Source organism: Thermobia domestica, chromosome 18, assembly GCF_964235325.1.
Source record: "Thermobia domestica chromosome 18, izTheDome1.hap1.1, whole genome shotgun sequence".
NCBI classification, from domain to species: Eukaryota; Metazoa; Arthropoda; class Insecta; order Zygentoma; family Lepismatidae; genus Thermobia; species Thermobia domestica.
Genome location: NC_137471.1, coordinates 102978108 through 102997578, shown reverse-complemented (window position 1 = coordinate 102997578; position 19471 = coordinate 102978108). Strand labels below are relative to the sequence as shown.

At 39.0% G+C, this 19471-nt stretch overlaps 1 protein-coding gene across 3 annotated transcripts in view; it reads right to left on the bottom strand.

Annotated features, from left to right (window-relative positions):
- Nucleotides 1-18526, bottom strand: part of LOC145676206 (uncharacterized) — a 631920-nt gene extending 613394 nt beyond the window's left edge. For all 3 annotated transcript variants that reach the window (XM_081747127.1, XM_081747126.1, XM_081747125.1), the window contains exon 1: nucleotides 18405-18526. In XM_081747127.1, coding sequence (XP_081603253.1) covers nucleotides 18405-18465 — 61 coding nt within the window. In that variant the 5' untranslated portion in view covers nucleotides 18466-18526. The remainder of the gene's footprint in view (nucleotides 1-18404) is intronic.
- Between the last annotated feature and the right edge of the window lie 945 nt (nucleotides 18527-19471).

The window sequence follows — 19471 nt, the reverse complement described above, 5'->3', positions numbered from 1 at the left end:
CAGGTCACGGCGCTGAATTTGGGTTTAAACGGCATTAGAAGCGTCACTGCTCATCTCAGCAACCCCAAAAACTATAGACTCAACACTAATATCAGTCATTTTCTATCATTTTCTATATATCACACTCTTCCCCTCCCTAAAGTTTCGGCGTTGAATTTGGATTTAAACTGCATCGGAAATGTTACTGTTCATCTCAGTGGCCCTGAAAACTATGGATTCGCACTGATATCGATTATTTTGCATCATTTTAATATACCTCACTTCCCTCAATTTGCGGGGATAAATTTAATTTTTTTAAACGGCATCGAAAGTATCACTGTTCACATTAGCGACCTCAAAAACTATGGATCCACACTAATATCGATTATTTTTCATCATTTTTATATACGTCCCTCAATTTGCGGGAGTAAATTTGAATTTAAACGGCATCGAAAATGTAAGCGGCACCTCAGCGACCGCAGAAACTATGGATTCGACACTTATAGCGGTCATTTTCGATCATTTTATACATTTTCTCCCAAGTTGCAGTGCTGAATTAGAATTTAAGCTTCATCGGAAATGTCAGTGTTCATCTCAGCAACCCCGAAAACTATGGGTTCTACACTAAGATCGATAATTTTTAATATATATCCGCACTTCCTTCCTCCAAGTTGCACCTTCAAAGTGAAATGATAAAACCATTTCAGGCCCGAACCTCATCTATGTTGAAAGTTTTTGTCGAGATCAGTCTGGTGGTTTAAGTGTTGTTAAGTTACAAATATAGTTACTTTCATTTATATATATATAGTTACATTCTTTCATTTCTAGTCTAGTTAGTTACATTCTAGTATGCTAGTATGCTGCTATTTCAATCGTTCGTTCTTTAATACATCCCTTCCTCAACAATGGTTGCGGAATCGATTAAACGTTATGTTCTTGTATTAAATAAATTTATTTTAAATACATCTTTCTCATTAATTTCAATTAAGTTGCTTTTCGAAGATCCTCTAAAATTTCAGTGACGCACTATGGGCTATAAGCCATTAACTTCTATGGCCACCCTGCTGCAAACTACAGACTTAAATATTCGATAACGCATTTCAGTAGTAAGTAGTTGCACAATACCAATATGAACGTATTTAATTCCAACGGTAACAACTATGTTAGTAATACTAAAATTATTATTAATAATGATAACGAGTAAGAGTAGTTAATTACGAGTATGACAAATATTTGCTACAGAAAGACTTCTGTACAAGAAATATATATGTAAAAATAATTTACTTCAAAACAACACAAGGAAAACAAAATTTATGACGTACATAACTAATACACAATATTATGTTACTAATATGAGGTCAATGGTGTGGAAATAGAGAAAAACAAACGTTATGAAAGATCTGGGAATCACATTTGGTAGGAAGTTAAAATTTTGTCAACATAAAAATATATCATGGAAAGAGCAAGAAAGGACAATAGGCTTTATTTATTTATTTATTTATTATTTCAGAACGATTGAATATGTATTTATACAAATAACTTGTAAGAACTAAGGTTCTGTAATTTGAAACAGTATATCTAAAACTTTGACTAACAGATTGACAGTATTCTTCTTACGGACGCGATGGTAGCGACACAAGAGATTTTTAGGACTTCTGCAGTTTAGGACTTCTGCCTTTTAGGACTACTGTAGTTTAGGACTTCTGCCGCGAAATGATTTTTAGGACTTCTGCCTTTTAGGACTTCTGCCATTTAGGACTTGTGCCGCGAAATAATTTTTAGGGCTTGTGCATTTTAGGTCTAATGCCGTTTAGGTCGTGTGCCTTTTAGGACTTCTGCCACGTCCCCCATGTAATTTATATTGACTTAAGCCACAATCTTACTAAAGTTCACGATAATCACTGGTATATATATATATATATATATATATACGTGTGTGTATGTGTGTGTGTGTTATTAATTTAGCTCTAACTGTTGGTCTAATGACTAGTGCACGAACCTTTTCTGTATGAGTGCTCGAGTTCGAATTCCACTTTAAACTGTAGATCTACCATCTATGTCTCATATAATCTCGGTTCTCAAGAAGAAAGCTAAAATTCACGTTTTGTTTGATTTAGCTTCGTCTCTCTCCCAATTACATAGGGCTGATCTCAAAACATTTGTAGTACTCTCTTCAATTACCATCAAGCAACATAAAAGTTAGATTATTTCTTCTGAATCGAGATTAGAAACTACTTTACGAGACAAGAGGAGACGGGAAAAACTTTTAAGATAATCGAGACGAAACAGAAATAATTATTCGAAAACGATAATTCGAATTCGAAGAATACGAGAATTCTTTAAAAATTGACGAGAGAAGAAAATCTTATTTGGGAAACACTACTATATTTGGGGTTGAATTATGGTCCTCAGATCATATGTACTATGCCATCAATCTTCTCCCTCCTTAGTGACACGGAAGTTTTGATTTAATTACCGGTACGTTTGCATAGTTACAGAGCGTTTGCGTACCGTACGCTTTTTAACGAGACGAGACGAGAAATAAAGTTTTCTCTTGTCGTCTCTTAAATTAAGTGTTGGATTCTTGTCTCGTTTTGATTCGAGTCACAAGAGGTCCACAAGAGTATAATATATCAACATTTAAATCATATTTATTATTGAAAATATTATATAATAACTTACGTATCTTAAAATGTTGATAAATACTCTTCATTGTCCGTGCTCGTGGTTTTTCTCGGGATTCTCCTGTTTCCTCCCTTTCTTCATTCCACCATTTCATTCATTTCTCATCATCACCGTCTCCTTTAGCCTAACCGGCATAAGCGTGGACGTAAAACTGAAAGATTTCATTTTACTCTTCATTGTGTTTGTACAACCACTGTAATAATTTATGAACTTTTACTATGAATCATGTAATACTAAAACACTGGTATCTAAGACTCCAGTGAATTGTTGCCCATGAGGCTTGATAAATATCTTGTCTCGAAAATGACAAGAATTGTCGTTTCTCGTCTCGTCTTTAACTTGGACATACACCTCTTGTCTTAATTCTTATTAGAACATACAATTCTCGTCTCGTTTCCGAGACGACACGGGAAATTTCTGTGCGAAATTCCTGCACATTACTTTTTTTGCTTCTCCAAATACTAAATTTCTCAGTCACCTTTCATACCATTTGCTTTCATTTGGTTGATTCATCAAGTATTTAAAAGTTAAACTGAGTTTAAATATTTCTCTTTGAAGTATAATTTCTTTCTAATCAGACGTTTTTAAACGAAAAATTCTCTATGCGATCTAGCATGATGCAATAATTTTAGAAGAACCAGTAGCTTTAAATCCTACTAACCTATTATTCTCTTAAATTTCTGCCAGAAATATAATTTCTAAGAATTTTTTATATGATACGAATGTTTCTTATTAACATTATTCTCCGGATAATAACAGTTTTAATGTGATAGGATTTGTTTTATCTCTTTCTCTGTCTTCTTAGCACTCAGTGCATATCATTTAAAATTATTATATAGAGTGTTTCAAAATAACACCAACAACGTTTGGGAGCTGATTCCTAACACCAAGATAAGCCAAAAAGTATAGACCAACCTGTGCCCAAAAATGCTTCCTTTGAGTTATAGGCTGCCGAAAACGTGAAAAAATGAACTTTAACCCGATATGGACGACGAAAACAAATTTGTAACGTTTCAACGCATTGTTGTATTGCAAGCCCGAGCATTTTTTTTTATTCGAAACGACGAACGTTTCATATCCGTTACGTTTCGAGGATTATATTTGACAAGTAGCGAAGCCTGGCGTCTTCAGTGTGGATCACAGCTTGATACCGAAAACAATTTTTTTTTCTTCAACAGGAAAATAATTCCGTCCATAAAGGGTTAAAGGTACACAGCTCCAAAACTATGGGACTTACCGTAGTCGGGTCAAGACTTAACTTAGGATCTAATATGTGCACTATCCAAATATCCATGTTTCAGAATTCTGCGGTACTTCCGAGACAATTTTTATAGAGGCAGTTGGTGAGTGTTTCAAATTATATACCCGTAGCAAAATTCCTTGTATGAAATTCGTTGCGGAAGAACCGCAGGATTCTGAAACATATATTTTTGGATAGAATACACACTAGTTCCTAAGTGAAGCCTTGACCCGACTACTGTAGATCCCATAGGTTTGGGGCTATAGACCTTTAAAGTTCATTTTTTCATGTTTTCGGCAGGCTATAACTCCAAAGGGAAGCATTTGTGCATCTAGGTTAGTCTATACTTTTTGTCTTATCTTGGTGTCAAGAATCACCTCCCAAGCATTGTCGGTGTTGTTTTGAAACATTCTATATGTATGTTGGTTTTGTGTGTGTGTTGCACTAACAGAAAACAAATGAAAATTTCAGTTTAGTGTTCTACAATTATGCCCTTCAGGATGACTTATGTTAGGTGAGATCACTTTCCAAATGTTGTCGGTGTTGTTTTGAAATACCCTGTATATATATGTATACAGTGAGTCATAAAAAATTCTGTAAAACGGCTTGTTTTGTAAAAAAAAAACTCTAGTGTTGAGCTGGCTAACTCAGTTCAGCACATTCTGCGCCTGCCTGTCACTACTTTGTGTGACGTCACTCGCTACGACGAAGGGCTTCTCTTGAGACTGTCGTGCTTTACCCAGATGAAAAGCAAACAATATTTTCCCAAACACAGCCACAGCTAGGGGCAGAGAGGGAGTGACACAGAAGGCATACAGCTCTCTTTATAGCTGCAAATACTTAGAACTATGAGACGTCAGACCCATGGACAACTATAGTTCCTCTCTTGTTAAAAGACTTTCTGTCAGAGAGATAACTTTAGTTGTCGCGCACCTATCAAGGTCAGTTCCTGCGACGGAAGAAAACAACAGCAACATAAAACTACTCCCTTGTGTTTACTTTTCACGAATATTTATCACTTTCATGCGTACAAGTCAGTTACTGCTTAGATTTAAATGACATGCTGTGTAAAGTATTATATATTCCCTATAAAGATATAAGTACTGAGAAGAAAATAACATGTAGCTATTTTTGTTCTCATTTTTCTATTAGCCAGTAGAAGTAGGCATGGCTGCTTCAACACCCTTCTTGTAGTTTGCATAGGATAGACCATCCTCTTTTTAGTTGAGCTTTTGGCTATAACACCGAGACTGGTTCTTATGATAGTGGAGTATTTTCGCCCGGGGGATTACGGAAATAATAAGTAATATAGACTTCGATGCTCTTGAAACGGACGATGAAGGTAGTTTGTATCAAGATTCTAGCATCAATTTATGTGACACGAATCTACCTCTATCTATTTCAAAATATTGTGTAGTATACAATATACAGAATTCAAGATGGCGGCCATGATGTGCACTAAATCATTTAACGGTGTTTCTACACCCATTCCAAATTGTAACAATTTTTCTCCTCCGTCCATGCGTCTTTTCACTGCCCTGTCACGACATTTTTTTCTATTAGTTACATATGTCAAAAAGCACTCCCTGTCCCAAACAGATGACGTGTCAGAAATGCGTTACATATTCATTTGTGGGAATATTCAAGACTAGGTTGAAGTGTAAAATCATAACATTTTACATTTAAAACAATGTTGTGTGATATGCAATATGGCGGAATTCACGTACTGCGTAGATTTAAATGATACGCTGTGTCAAGTGTATATTCGCTATAAGGATATAAGTATTCAGAAGAAAAAATCCACTCCAAATCAATGCGTCCACGCATGTCGTTATTATTGTTCTGTCCCAATGCCCTGTATACAGATTCACATATATCTTCTCAGAGCAACATGAAACTAATCTTTTCCACAGAATATTTTTCATCCTATAATTTGATCCAGGGGTGGAGATGGAATTTTAGAACTAAGGGGAACGTCAATAATAGATAAAGTATGATTCAGAAAGTCGGAAGTGCAAGCGAGCTTTGATGGAGAACGACTTATGCGATAGAGATTGTTGCAAAACAATTAACAAAAAACAAAATTAATATCACTATTCAAATTTACTATTTGTTGGTAATAAATAAAGATGTTTTTCCTTCTTTTGCACAATCAATTCAACTTGAGAAGGGGATATTATCCCTCGTGCATGTCTGATTTTCATTCTTGCTTTGATCTCAGGCATTTTACACGTGAAACCGTATTTACCGGGTAATTTTGACGCGGGGCAATTTTGACTCGGGCCTTTTAGTAGTGGGGCTATTTTGACCCGTGTCATTTAGAGGCGGGTCCTTTTGACCCGGGCTCTTTTGATGTAGGGCCCATTTGGCGCGGGGCCCTTTCACCAAACCTTTTGGCGCGGGCCGTTTTGACTCGGGCCTATTTGTAGCGGGGCCGTTGTGACTCGGGTCCTTTTATCGCGGAGATCTTTTGACCCGGGGCCGTTTTTACTCGGAGACTTTTCTCGCGGGGCCCTTTTGACCCGCAGACCTTTTGACCTGGGCTCTTTTTTTTACATTCGCTCAGCCGCGTAACTCTCATCCGGTGCCTTAAGCATTCAAAACCGGCGAGGGAACATTATCGCGAATGTTTTTTTTATTTTTTCTAGGCTCTCTTGCCGCGGGGTTGTTTAAACTCAAGCTCGTTTGACGCAGGGCCATTTCGACTCGGTTCTTTTTGTCGCGGGACCATTATGACCCGAGTCTTTTTCACGCAGGGTCGTTTTATCCCGGAAACTTTTAACTCGAGACTTTTCGACCCGGGCCCTTTTGTCGCGGAGACTTTTGACCTGGACATTTCACTCTGGGCTGTTTTGACCCGGTCCCTTTTGACCCGGGGTCATTTTCACTAGGGCACTTTTGTCGCGGAGACCATTTTACCCGGGCCTTTATGCCCCGGGCCGTTTTGGGGAGGGCTCTTTTCTAGCCGGGCTGGTTTGAACACTGCCCTTTTGAGTTGCATCCATTTTGACCCAGTCTTCTTCGAACTAGGGACCATTTGTCGCCGGGCCTTTTGACTCGGCTCCTTTTCACGCGGGGCCGTTTCTACTCGGGTCCGTTTGACGTAGTAACGCTTTGACTCGGGTCATTTTCTCGCGGATCCTATTGACCTGGGAACTTAAGACGCGGGGCCGTTTTGAAACGGGCACATTTCTTGCGGAAACTTTTTGACCCGGGCCGTTTGGCTAAGGCCGTTTTGTAGCGGAGCCCGTTTTGACACGGGTCCATTTGACTTAGGGCCCTTTTGAGGCGGAATCTTTTCGCCCGGAGTCTTTTGACGCAGGGCCCTTTTTACTTAAGCCTATTTAACTCGGGCCCTTTTTACTTAAGCCCTTTAGACGTGGGGCCATTTTGACTCGGGTCCTTCTGTCTTCACACAGGCCGTTTGACTCGGGCCCTTTTGTTACGGAGATCTTTTGAACCCGGGCCTTTTAGACTCGGGCACTTTTGTCGTGGGGCTCTTTTATCCGATCCCTATTGACCTGGGCTCTTTTCACGCGGAGCCCTTTTTATATGGGCCTATTTGACGCAGGTCCATTTTGACTCGGGTCTTTTTGTCGCAGGACACTTTTGACACGAGCTCTTTTGACGAGGGGCCATTTTGATCCGGGAACGTTTGTTGCGAAGAGCTTTAGACCGGGGCCTTTTGGACTCGGGTATTTTTGTAGCGGGCCCCCTTTTTGACACAGCCCGTTTGACTTAGAGCCCTTTTGACTCGAGCTCTCTTAACACGAGGTTCTTTTTTACTCGGATGTTCTTGTCGCTAGAAGATTTCGACCTGGGCTCTTTTCACGCTGTTCCGATTTGACCCGTACCCTTTTGAGGCGGGATACTTTTGACCGGGGCTCTTTTTACGCAGACCCCTTTTAGCTCGAACCCTTTTGACGCGGGGTCGTTTTGACTCATTGCCTTTTGTCGCGGAGACCTTTGTACCCAGACCTTTTTCACGCTGGGCCGTTTTGACTCGGGTCCTTTTGAGGAGGGGTCCTTTCGACCCAGGCTCTTTTGACACAGGGCCTTTTATCTTGATCCCTTTCGACCCGTACAATTTTGACGCTGGGCCGTTTTGACTCGGGCCTTTTTGTTGCTTCGCTTTTTGACCGTGTCCTTTAGAAACCGGTCCTTTTGACTCAGGCCCTTTTGTTGCGGAGTGCTTTTGACCCGTGCCCTTTTGAGGCCGCTCATATCATCCGGCCTTTTTTGACCCAGGGCCAATTTCTCGCGGCCCTTTTGACCAGGGCCCGTACTGACTCGGGCCCGTTTGACTCAGTTCCCTTTTGTCGCGGAGATCTCATGACCCGGGGCCGTTTTTACTTGGGGCATTTTGTCGCGGGGGCCAATTACCCGGACTCTTTTGAAAAAGACATTATGACCTGGCCTCTTTTCAACTAAGGGCCTTTTGTTGCAAGACCTTTGACCCGGCACCCTTTGACGTGGTGCCGTTTTGACTCGGGCACATTTAACGCAGGGCCGTTTTGTCACGGATATCTTTTGGCCCAGGCTGTTTTTACTCGGGACTCTTTTACCCGAGCCCTGTTGACTCGGAGATATCTTGACCTGCGCTCTTTTAATGCGGGGCCGTTTTTACTTATGCGGGCGTTAGTGATTATCATGTTGGTTAATTACTGTATTATATTGTGCTTTACGTGGAATAGATAGTTCTGTGTTTTATTTAATAATAAGAACCTTATTTACAATTATTACGACCATTCTACGCTTGACGACAGCGAAACATATTCACGTTCAGCATATTCAGTTTCCATTCTAAAATAAGGATAATGAGACGAAAGAAATAATTCACGCATAGATTTAGGACTTAGAAAAGTGTCCTGCGAACATTTCGTAGTAAATTCCTGAAGAGTGACATGGGCTAGTAGCAACTGTTAGCAGTTATTAACTTAACATAAAAGGTAATAAACTGAAAAACTGAGAATACGAATCTTTTCAGAGATGACAGTGTACTGATGCTTCAAATCTTTTTGCCGTTAAATTCTAGTCTAAAATTATGTGCTGCATGACCATGTTCCCATTTTAATATCTTGACGTAAATTCAAGATGGCGGCTTTCAAGATAACCGCCATCTTGGTCACCATCACAATCCAACTTCCCCCTCGGCCTTCTATGTTACTACATGGTAGTTGTTCACTATTTTCCACGAACACGGATTTTACAAGGGGTGGTAAAGGACTTATGGCCCACCCTATATATATATATATATATATATATATATATATATATATATATATATATATATGTGTGTGTGTGTGTGTGTATGTGTGTGTGTGTGTGTAATTATGTAGATTTATATGCTGCATGTAACACTTCCCAAGCACAACACTCCGATTTTGATAAAATTGTAGTATCTATACAAATGAAATTAACGAATACATGTTTTTTTATTTTCTGCGGAAAAAACGGTTTTAGGAGAAAAACTCCCAATCAAAATTTTATAAGTTCCCGCCCGAAAAGAAAGAAGAAATGTACCGAAGTGAATGACATTGTGCACAAACATTATAGAAGTAAAATGAGGGAATACGTGTTTCGTATTTTCTTGAAGGAAACGGTTGAGTTGGTACAGATCCTTCCAAATCTTTGATTATGAAATATCAAAAGTGCAAATAAATATACATGAGAAGTGCCTAAAGGATATGAAGAATTTCAACGAAACTTTGTATGGGGACAATATGCAAAAAATAAGCGAACACGTGTTTTTAGTTAGTGCGGAAAAAGTGTTAGGGCCAAGACCCTTCCGAAAAAAGTAAATATTACCGCAGAAGCTCTTTAAGGAGTGGACTGAAGCGAATTAAATTGTTTATTGTATATGTAAAATAAGACAACTTGTCTTTCCAAAGTGTCCCGAAATGATTTGCTTCAAATTTGACACATCAATAGTAAACAGAAAATAAATCGACACTTGTTTTTGTTTATGCGGGAAATCATTATAAGTTTAAAGGCGCCCCCCGAAATACTATAAAATACGCTATAAGTAGGAAACAGCTAGTGTGAAAATAGTTAGCTTTTAGGAAAAGATAGATGACCTAAAAGTAGGAATCAATACAGTGAATTTCGAGTGTGTCGTGCTTCTACCCTCAAGTGTTCAAGTTCAAAAACTGAACATTGCGCCCTCTAGCTACTTGCGAAACAAGTATTGCCTTGCTTTACATATAGAATATTTATGCACAATTCTAGGGATGCGCACGAGTCGAGTCTAGTCGAGATTTAAGCCTGTCTCGACTCGTCTCGAGAAAATGTTGTCTCTACTCGTGTCTCGACTCTAAAATATGTTGCTGTCTCGACTCGACTCGACTCGAATTCGAGTCGAGACAAAATATACGAGTTAAAATATACACACATATCAGCCAGACCGTTATTACTACCTACCTAATTGTTAGTATGTTCACTTTTTGGCACGAATAACAACGGCAACGCGTCTTGGCATGGTTGCAATGTTGTTCGGTGGGTCACTGGAGAGAGTTGGCACCACGTATGCACACACAGGTCATCTAATTCCCGTAAATTCCGGGGAGGGGTGATGCACCCTCACGTCACGTTCAATCACATCCCAGATGTGATCGATTGGGTTCAGTTCCGGAGAGTTTGGGGGCCTGCACATCACTTGGAACTCGCTCCTGTGTTCCTCGAACCACTCCATCACACTCCTGGCCTTGTGACATAGTGCATTATCTTGTCGAAAAATGCCACTACCGATGGGAAACATGGCCGTCATGAAGGGGTGTACGTAGTCTGCAAGCAGCGTGCGACACCTCGGCCGTCATGGTACCTTGCTCGAGCTCCACAAGGCACATCGATGCTCACCTGAATGTTCCCCAGATAATAATTAATCCGCAGTCAGTTTGTCTCCGTCCCGCAGTACAAAGGTCAAGGAGCTGTTCCCTTTGAACACGACGGATTCGCACACTCACATCGTCATGATGAAGAAGATATAGGGATTCATCAGACAATGTAACGCTCTGCCATTGTGCCAAGGTCTAGTGGCGATGGTCACGTGTTCATTACAGTTATACTTGCCGATGTCGTGGTGTTAACATTCGCCATCGTTAGGAGTGTTCGGTGCACTTTGTGTTCAGACTAGTGTTGTAAAGGCCTGTGAAAAAAACGGAAATTTTGGGTTTAAAAAAACAGTTTTTTTACTGTTTTCCCGAGCTGGGGAAAAAACGGAAAATTTGGGTATTATCAGAATCATCATTTAATCACAGATTCATTTTAGTTAATATGTTAAATTAAACATATATTTCATAGAGATATCTTCATTGTTCTATGTAAAATTCCGGAAATTTTGAAACCAATAGAAAAAATCTTTTGTTCGGAAATATTGGCAAAAACAGGAAAATGTAGTTTAAAAACTATTTGTTGGCCTGATGCTAATAATCTTACTTGCTGTAACATGTCTGCAACATATACAGTGGGAAGTTGAAAGTCCGAACTAATTGGGACCACAGGTATTCGGATTTTCAAATTGTTCGGATTTTCGAAAATGACCAAGAAAATGCCATTTAGGCTTAGATATACTGTACGGTATGTTCTTCTATCGATATAGTGGTTATTCAGTACATACAGTAATTACAATACGGTACATAAGGCTACTTACATTTAATGTTTTTGAAGAACTAGCTTGTACTCTAAATAACACTGTTCTTGTAAGTCACACTTAAAACTTATAGGCCTAAGAAAAAATAAAAGTACATGACAAACAATTACATATAAATGAACTTTTGTAAAAACATTGACTTCACATAACGTCGATGGAGACGCTATTGTTTGTTTATCGCTAGCGTTAAGACAAAATGTAAAAAGCTTCTAGGGACCGCGTTCGGATTTTTGACGTTAGGGTTATCGACGTCCTACTGTATATACAATGTATTTCGCTAACGGGAAAATACTTAAAGCAACAGGTTTTAATTCTACTTTACACACATATACCGCACAAGTGAGTAAATTTGAGCAGCGAGAAATGTATTAAATGAAACTTCCGTTAGTTATTATTACAGACTAGCAGAATATCCGTTCTTCGCACGGGGAGAATACGTTTCATTTTGGACACAAAGGGCACCAAAATTGTCACTAATGAACTTGTAAAGCCCCAAAACTATGAATTCGACATTAATATCGATGATTTTCAATTATCTTTACATGTCACCATCCCCCTTAGTGTACTAATGGGGCTGAATTTGTGGATTTAAACGGATCTTCTGTTCATCTCAGCGAGTATGGATTCGAGGCCATTTTGGATCATGTATATATATATATATATATATATATATATATATATATACAGAGGAGGATCCAGGCAGGAAACTCCCCCCCCCCCCTTCACACTCAATTATACACTACATAAAATGGGCTTCAATCCTGCTTTACACTGGATAAAACTGCAAACTATGGTTTAGCCCCTCCCTTTGGCGGGCTTCGATATATACAGAACTTTCTGCCAAAGCATACAAAGAAACAATAGCACAAATAGTTTCGATAACATCTGTGTGGTCCTTCGGTAAGCTACACATCCGGTAAGAAGCTCATCCCAAAGAGTAGTTTGGACTGCACCCGTGGCCAAAACAAAAGACGCGTAGCCGACTTGTATAGATAATTGAATTCAAATATTCAGGTATCCATTTACTGAATGCCCATATCGTGTATGCATGTATTTGCATGCATTATTTAATAAGTAAATAAAGAACACACACAATTAATTATGTCGGTGATAAATGGTGTTTATTGAAAAAAATCCTCTCCAAACAATGAAGATTAATCTTAGACTGGAGAAATAGTTATCCTTCGTTTTCATTATCATTTGGTCATCTGACAGATATACAACCCCTATATACAACTATGTGATGTTGGAATATATAACTCGTAGGGTATAATGCTTTTTCAAAAATTTCAGTACTTCTAGTGAAATGAAATCTTTACTTTTACGTCCCAAGGTTATGCCGGTTAGGCTAAAGGAGACGGTGATGATGAGAAATGAATGAAATGGTGGAATAAAGAAAGTGGGAGGAAACGGGAGAACCCCGAGAAAACCCACGAGCATGGTGTTTGTCCACCACAAAGTCCACACGGCGCGATCTGGGATCGAACCAGGGACCCCAAGCACCGGAGGTGAACGCCCTACCACAGCCACCGCGCCCCAAAGTACTTCTTGTGTACCCCTATAAATGTAATAAACAACTAATGGCCATGTTCTTTTATACAAAAATATTCAATTAGAACTGGACAATTTACATAAAATTTGGAATCGACAAATGAAAACGGCACGTTTCTAGCACTTGTGGGTTCGAGATCTCATTGTTGAAATGATTGGAGACAAACATATAAACTTTTCTGTGAGGAAAAACATATACGCGTAAATCTAGTATTTTAATATATAGATAATAATTGGAATAGTTTTATTTTCGAGTGCTATTTTTTAATATTCGCAATATTGAAATTTTTGAACTTAAATTTTTCGCGTGTTTGAAAATAAAAGATATATCATTACTAGTAAAATTAACCTAATACAAACATATCTATTTTTTTTTTCAATTTTTCCGGAAAATCGAAAAAAGCGTTTTTTAAAAAACAGGTTTAAAATTTCCGGAAATTTGATAACACTAGTTCAGACACACTTGTACTTTGCCCAGCATTAAACTCTGATCTTAGTTCCGAGGCAGTTCGCCGCCTGTTCTGTTTTACCAGTCTGCCCAGACTACGACGTTCGACATCTGTAATGAGGTGGGGGCACCCAACACCTTGACATTTGGACGTCTTTTCCCCTTGGTTTCGCCACTTGCTGAAGACAATCACCACAGCACTCCTCGAACATCTGACAAGTCCTGCAGTTTCCGAAATTCTCGTGCAGAGTGTTTCTGAGCGAGCACTTTCTTCAAAATAATATTAAAAATTATAGAAAAATTTTCGAGACAATCGAGTCGAGTCGAGATTTTTACAAGCTGTCTCGACTCGAAAATTCGAGTCGAGATATACGTATGTCTCGACTCGTCTCGAATTTTACAAAGTGTGTTTCGACTCGAATTCGAGTCGAGTCGAGTCGAGATTCGAGATATGTCTCGACTCGTGCGCATCCCTACACAATTCCATTCGCTTTTGCCCACTCCTTCCTGCGCTTCTGCGGTAATATTTACTTTTTCTCGGAGAGTCCTTGCCATCCACACAGTTTTCCCGCACAAAGTAAAAGACACGTGTTTGCTTCTTTTTTTGTGTATTGTCTCTTAACAAAGTTTGATTGCAATTCTCCATGTAATTTAGGCACTTTGTATGTATACTTATCAGAACTTGTGATATTTTGTAATCAAAGGTCTGTGCCCCACCCACCTGTTTTTCTTTTTTCAGGAAAATACGAAACACATATTCCCTCATTTTAAGTTTACAATATCTGTGCACAAACTCGTTCACTTCAATGACTTCTTCTTACCTTTTGAGAGTCAACTATCAAAATTTTTGGGTGGAAGCTTTTGCCCCCTAAAACCTTTTCCCTCAGAAAATAGAAAACACTTATATATTTAGTTTTTGCGTATTGTACCTACACAAAGTTTCATTGCAATTCTTCATGTCCTTTAGGCACTTCTGACATACTGTTATTAGCACTTTTGACATTTCATGATCAAAGGTTTAAAGGGGTCTGTGCCCATCCAACCATTTTGGAAAAGCATGACACACGTGTTCTCTCGTTTTTAGGGATGGGCACGAGCGAGTTTTCTTTGAAACTCGACTCGACTCGAAATAGACATCTTTGAACTTGACTCGAGAACTCGGCTCGAAACTCGACGCGAATTTGGGTCGAGTTCCGAGTCAAGTCAAGCCAAAACGAGCCAAATCGAACTGAATTTTATGTGTAGTTTCAAGTACTCTCTACAAGTATCCTACATATACAACATAATTATCAATGATACTACTACTACTACAACTTATTATTATTGCTATTATTATTTTATTATAACCATGAAAGATAGGCGGTTTGTATCTGAATACTAAAACCTAGTTGACTGCCGAACTCGGGCGTTGAGAAGTCTTCAGGAGGCAAGAACATATTCACGAGGTCCTGGGTTTGAGTTCCGGATGAGCAAGTATTTGGGCTCGTGCTAAAAATTGTTAAAAGTTATAGGGCGCCGGACACACATGTTGAAAACTGCTTGGCCCGAGTTCAAGGTTGTCAACGGCTTGAGCGGCTTGGCTCACAGTTCATTCACTATCGATCCGAATCGAGAAGTGAGCTGAGCCAACAGCTCACCGAACCAAGCCGGCTCGAGCCGATAGCTCACCCGAGCCGAACCAAACCGAGCTTATGGCTCACCCCAAACGAGCCGGTTTGAGCCATTGGCTCAAAAGAGCCGAGTCGAACTGAGCCGATGGACTCATTTCAACGGAGCTGACTTGAGCCGATGGCTCATCTGAGCCGAGTCGATGGCTTGTCTCAAACGAGCCGGCTCACACCATTGCCTCAATTGAATCGAGCCAGCTTCAGCTGTTCGCTCAGTTGAATCGAGCCGAGCCTCTTGGCATCATAACCCGGGTTGGACTTCTGCTTGGGCTAAAAAAATTTGACCGTGCAAATATCAGCCTTGATGGTAAGGAATATAGTATATATATTACTTATATTGATGCTCACAATATTTGAGGCTGTCTCGTTATAAAAATCTATTGTCTCATTATCGAGATGAAACGAGATGTGAGTAGTGTTCGCTGTCGTGAGCAACACCAGAAGTATTTCACATTACTGCTTACATTTCTCATGGCTTTCGCTTTCAGATGTAATTAGGCCATGAATTCAAAACGAGTAAAAACGAACTGAATGAGCAAGCCATTTATCAAACTCGACTCGACTCGAAACTCAGCCTGGAAAACAGTGACTCGACTTGAGAAAATAATCTTTAACTCGACTGGAAACTTGAATCGAATTCGAATCAGTTTCGAGTCGAGTCAAGTTTCGGCTCGACTCGTGCCCATCCCTACTCATTTTACGTATACACTATCTGTGCACAATTTCGTTCACTTACGCCCACTTCTTCCTGCCTTTCGGGTGTCGACTTTCAAAATTTTGGGCGGGGGCTTTTACCCCTAAAAGCGATTTTCCGTAGAAAATAAATTCGTTTATTTTTTTTGCGTATTGTCCATATACAAAGTTTCGTTGTAATTCTTCATGTTCTTTAAGCACTTCTGACATACTGTTATTACCAGTTTTGATATTTCGTGATCAAATGTTTGGAAGGGGCCGTGTCCCACCCAACCGCTTGTTTCCAAGAAAATACGAAACGTATTTTCCCTCATTTTCCCGTATTCCCCTCATTTTACGTCGACAATAGATGTGTACAATTTCATTTACTTCTTGCTTTTCGGGCGTCGACTTTCAAAATTTTGGGTGGGGGCTTTTACCCCATAAAACCGTCTTTCCACAGAAAATAAAAAACACGTATTCGTTTATTTCATTTATAGTATCTACCAGTCAAATTTTATCAAAATCGGAGTGTTACACTTGGGAAATGTTACAAGTGAGTAGAACCGTTTTACTATAAAAGGTCACAAACAAATAGGTTAACGGAGAGTTGCACAGTGCGAAATTTCCTTTCACTGAATTTCATAAGATAATAAGATCAAAATATCGGACACATTTGACTAGCAGTTCAATAAAGTATATCACAGTAAGGTAGTGAATTTGCGCAACAACAGCTCTGGGTTGACTTGCCGCAAAAAAAAAAAAAAAAAAAAAAAAAAAAAAAAAAAAAAAAAAAAAAAAACTAACGTAAAATGATATCGCTGGATGTGCCAACCATCTCCCGCTGTCCTATTCTTATTTTGAGAATTTCAAACTCAAGTACCCTATTATTTCACCATGACAAGCATCAAAGGCGTGGAACTAGATAATATATGCACTTTCAAACAATAGTTGTATTAATGTAATACAAAGCGTTAACTGTAAACATAAATAAATTGTAAAGCATACCCATAGTAAAGGAGTAGTCAGGGGGATCTTGGCACACCCTTCATCCACCGCTCAAACTTTCAGTTGTTTGTTTTTATAAATGTAAGTTCAAAAAATAAACAACAAAGAATGTAAGGTGAAAAGGAGCGTGGCGTGGCTTTTGCCCTTCGTGGAAATTTCCTGTTATGCCTTTTGCCCTTAATTTTCTACCTTAAGTAACGAGTCAGAATCTAAAGGTGAGGATTTCGTGACTTTATCTATGAAACGAGTACAACAAAACTAAGATAATGAAAAATCTTAATTATTTTTAAGTGGCTTTCTCTTAATCTTCGACTGAAACAAAGCAATATTCCATGATCGAAAAAATAATGTATGCATTACATTTTAGATAAAGAGCAATATACAGTATCTTTGGTACGCTTGAGGCAAAAATAACAATTTATATTGCTCCTGATGGTTTGTTCCGTCTTGCTTGTATGACATCCTTGTCTGCTTTGCTTCCTTTTAAAGATGAGCATAATTTGCTATTTGTTTCTACATATCTGAATATTGCCCAAAAATACTACTGATTGCTATGTTAAAAGATATATAACCATAGTTTGTGTGAAGTAAACGGAAATATTATTTGTTAGTTTACCTTCTTACTCATTTTTCTTCCCTCCGTGGTTGCATTATCAGTTTTACTGATCTTTCAGAGGGTTTAATTTCAGTTTCGTTTATTGTCTTCTAAGCTTGATGCAAAAGAAGTATATCTATTGATGTTCTATATATTTTTAATTCATGCAAGATTTGTACACATCCCGAACCAGATTTGACACAATTCATTAAAATGGTTCTTACTCATGGACAACTGTTACCAAAATGAGTATTTTGTGTCAAATCATTCATACTGGCAAGTACACTGGCACACTGGCAAACTATAATTCTGGGTTTCTCTTAATAGTACAGTGCAGTAACGATTAATATTTACATTAGAAAGTGTATGTTTCAGTTATCCATGATCTATTTTGTGTGTGAGAGAGGAGCGGTGGCTCAGTGGTAGAGCGCTTACCTCTGGTGTGTGGGGGTTCCATGGTTCGTTCCCGGTCAAGTAAGTTTGTGGTGGAGAACATCGTTTCCGTAGGTTTTCCCGTTTTTTCTCGCAATCTCTTTCCACTATTTCTTCAATCACCATTCATTTGCTTAATAATCCATTTCCCTTAGCCTAGAGGGCATAAACATGGGACATTAAACTAAAAGATTTAATTTTATTTATTTTGTGCCCTTGAGCAAAACCAGTTCTTTCAGGAAAAAAGCCAAATTTACGAACTGCCAAACAGAGAATAACCACGGAGCCGGAAGAATACGGCTCTGTTCCAGTGTCTGTAAACAATAAAATAGTAAATAAACAGTTTTGTGGCGTTCCTTTATGTTTGTCATTGTCCACTCTAAAAAATCGGTCTGCCTGCAGGTCTGAATGAATAAATATGTAATAAATAAATGCCTAGAACAAATAAAGTAAGCTGTAATTTAGCTAAATAAACTTACATGTGGTAGGTGATAAGCACAAAGAAACGAACACCACGAAAAGCTTATGAGAGACAACCATGATCCACTTCTCGGACAGCGAGAAAACAACACACAGACATCTTAACAACCACAACAGCTTAGAAATTAGATACAGGATGTATGATAAGAAATAACTGGTTGCTTGTGTAATTTGCTTGTTCTCGTAAGTTGCCTACTCCCCCAATTCTATTTCCGGGCTTTGCTGTCACTTCCTTTCTTTGTACTTCCTTTCCTGTTTATTTGAGAGGTTTGAGTAATTAACTTAGACTAAGTTCTAACTTGCAGTACTTTAAAAAGTACCATTAAGCTTGTATTAAGGAGTAAGTTGCATGGGCGAAGACCAAGTAAAATCTGTTTAATGTGAGAGGAGATGGCAGAACCTGAAAAGATCTATGAACGGTGTTGTCCATCACAAACTCACATGACCTGTTATCGAGCAAGGGATTCCTTGTAAAAGAATTGAACGTTTATCGCTAAGCCCATGTGGTCCCACTTTGAATGTGTTGTATGAGCGACTACGTAGTTATCACTGAAAGGCGTTAACTGAAATTGATTTTAGTTCATCATTTTCAGACGCGATGATATTTAATTTTTAGTGGAGTCCTTTCGTTCTAAACGTTTTGGCGAGATTCATGTATTGAATTCTTGACGGGCGTCATTGTGGATTCGATGTATTCTGTTATACTGTCCTCAGTGCTGAAAAGCCATGTCCCACGCCATGTTTAAAGTCCCACGCTTATACCGGCTAGGCTAAAGGAGACGGTAATGATGAGAAATGGAGGAAATGGTGGAATGACGAAAGCGGGAGGATACGGGAGAACCCCGAGAAAACCCACGCACAATCTGTTTGTCCACCACAAAGCTTACTTGGGGCGAGCTGGGATCGCAATAAGGACCCCATCCACCAGAGGTGAACGCTCTACCACTGAGTCACCGTGGCCCCTAGATGATTTTCAGTAGATTTGAAGATCACAATCATGTTTACAACAATTCGATATCTCAAACCGTTCTGGAGATTTGAAAAAAATTGTTAAAGTTTGCAATAT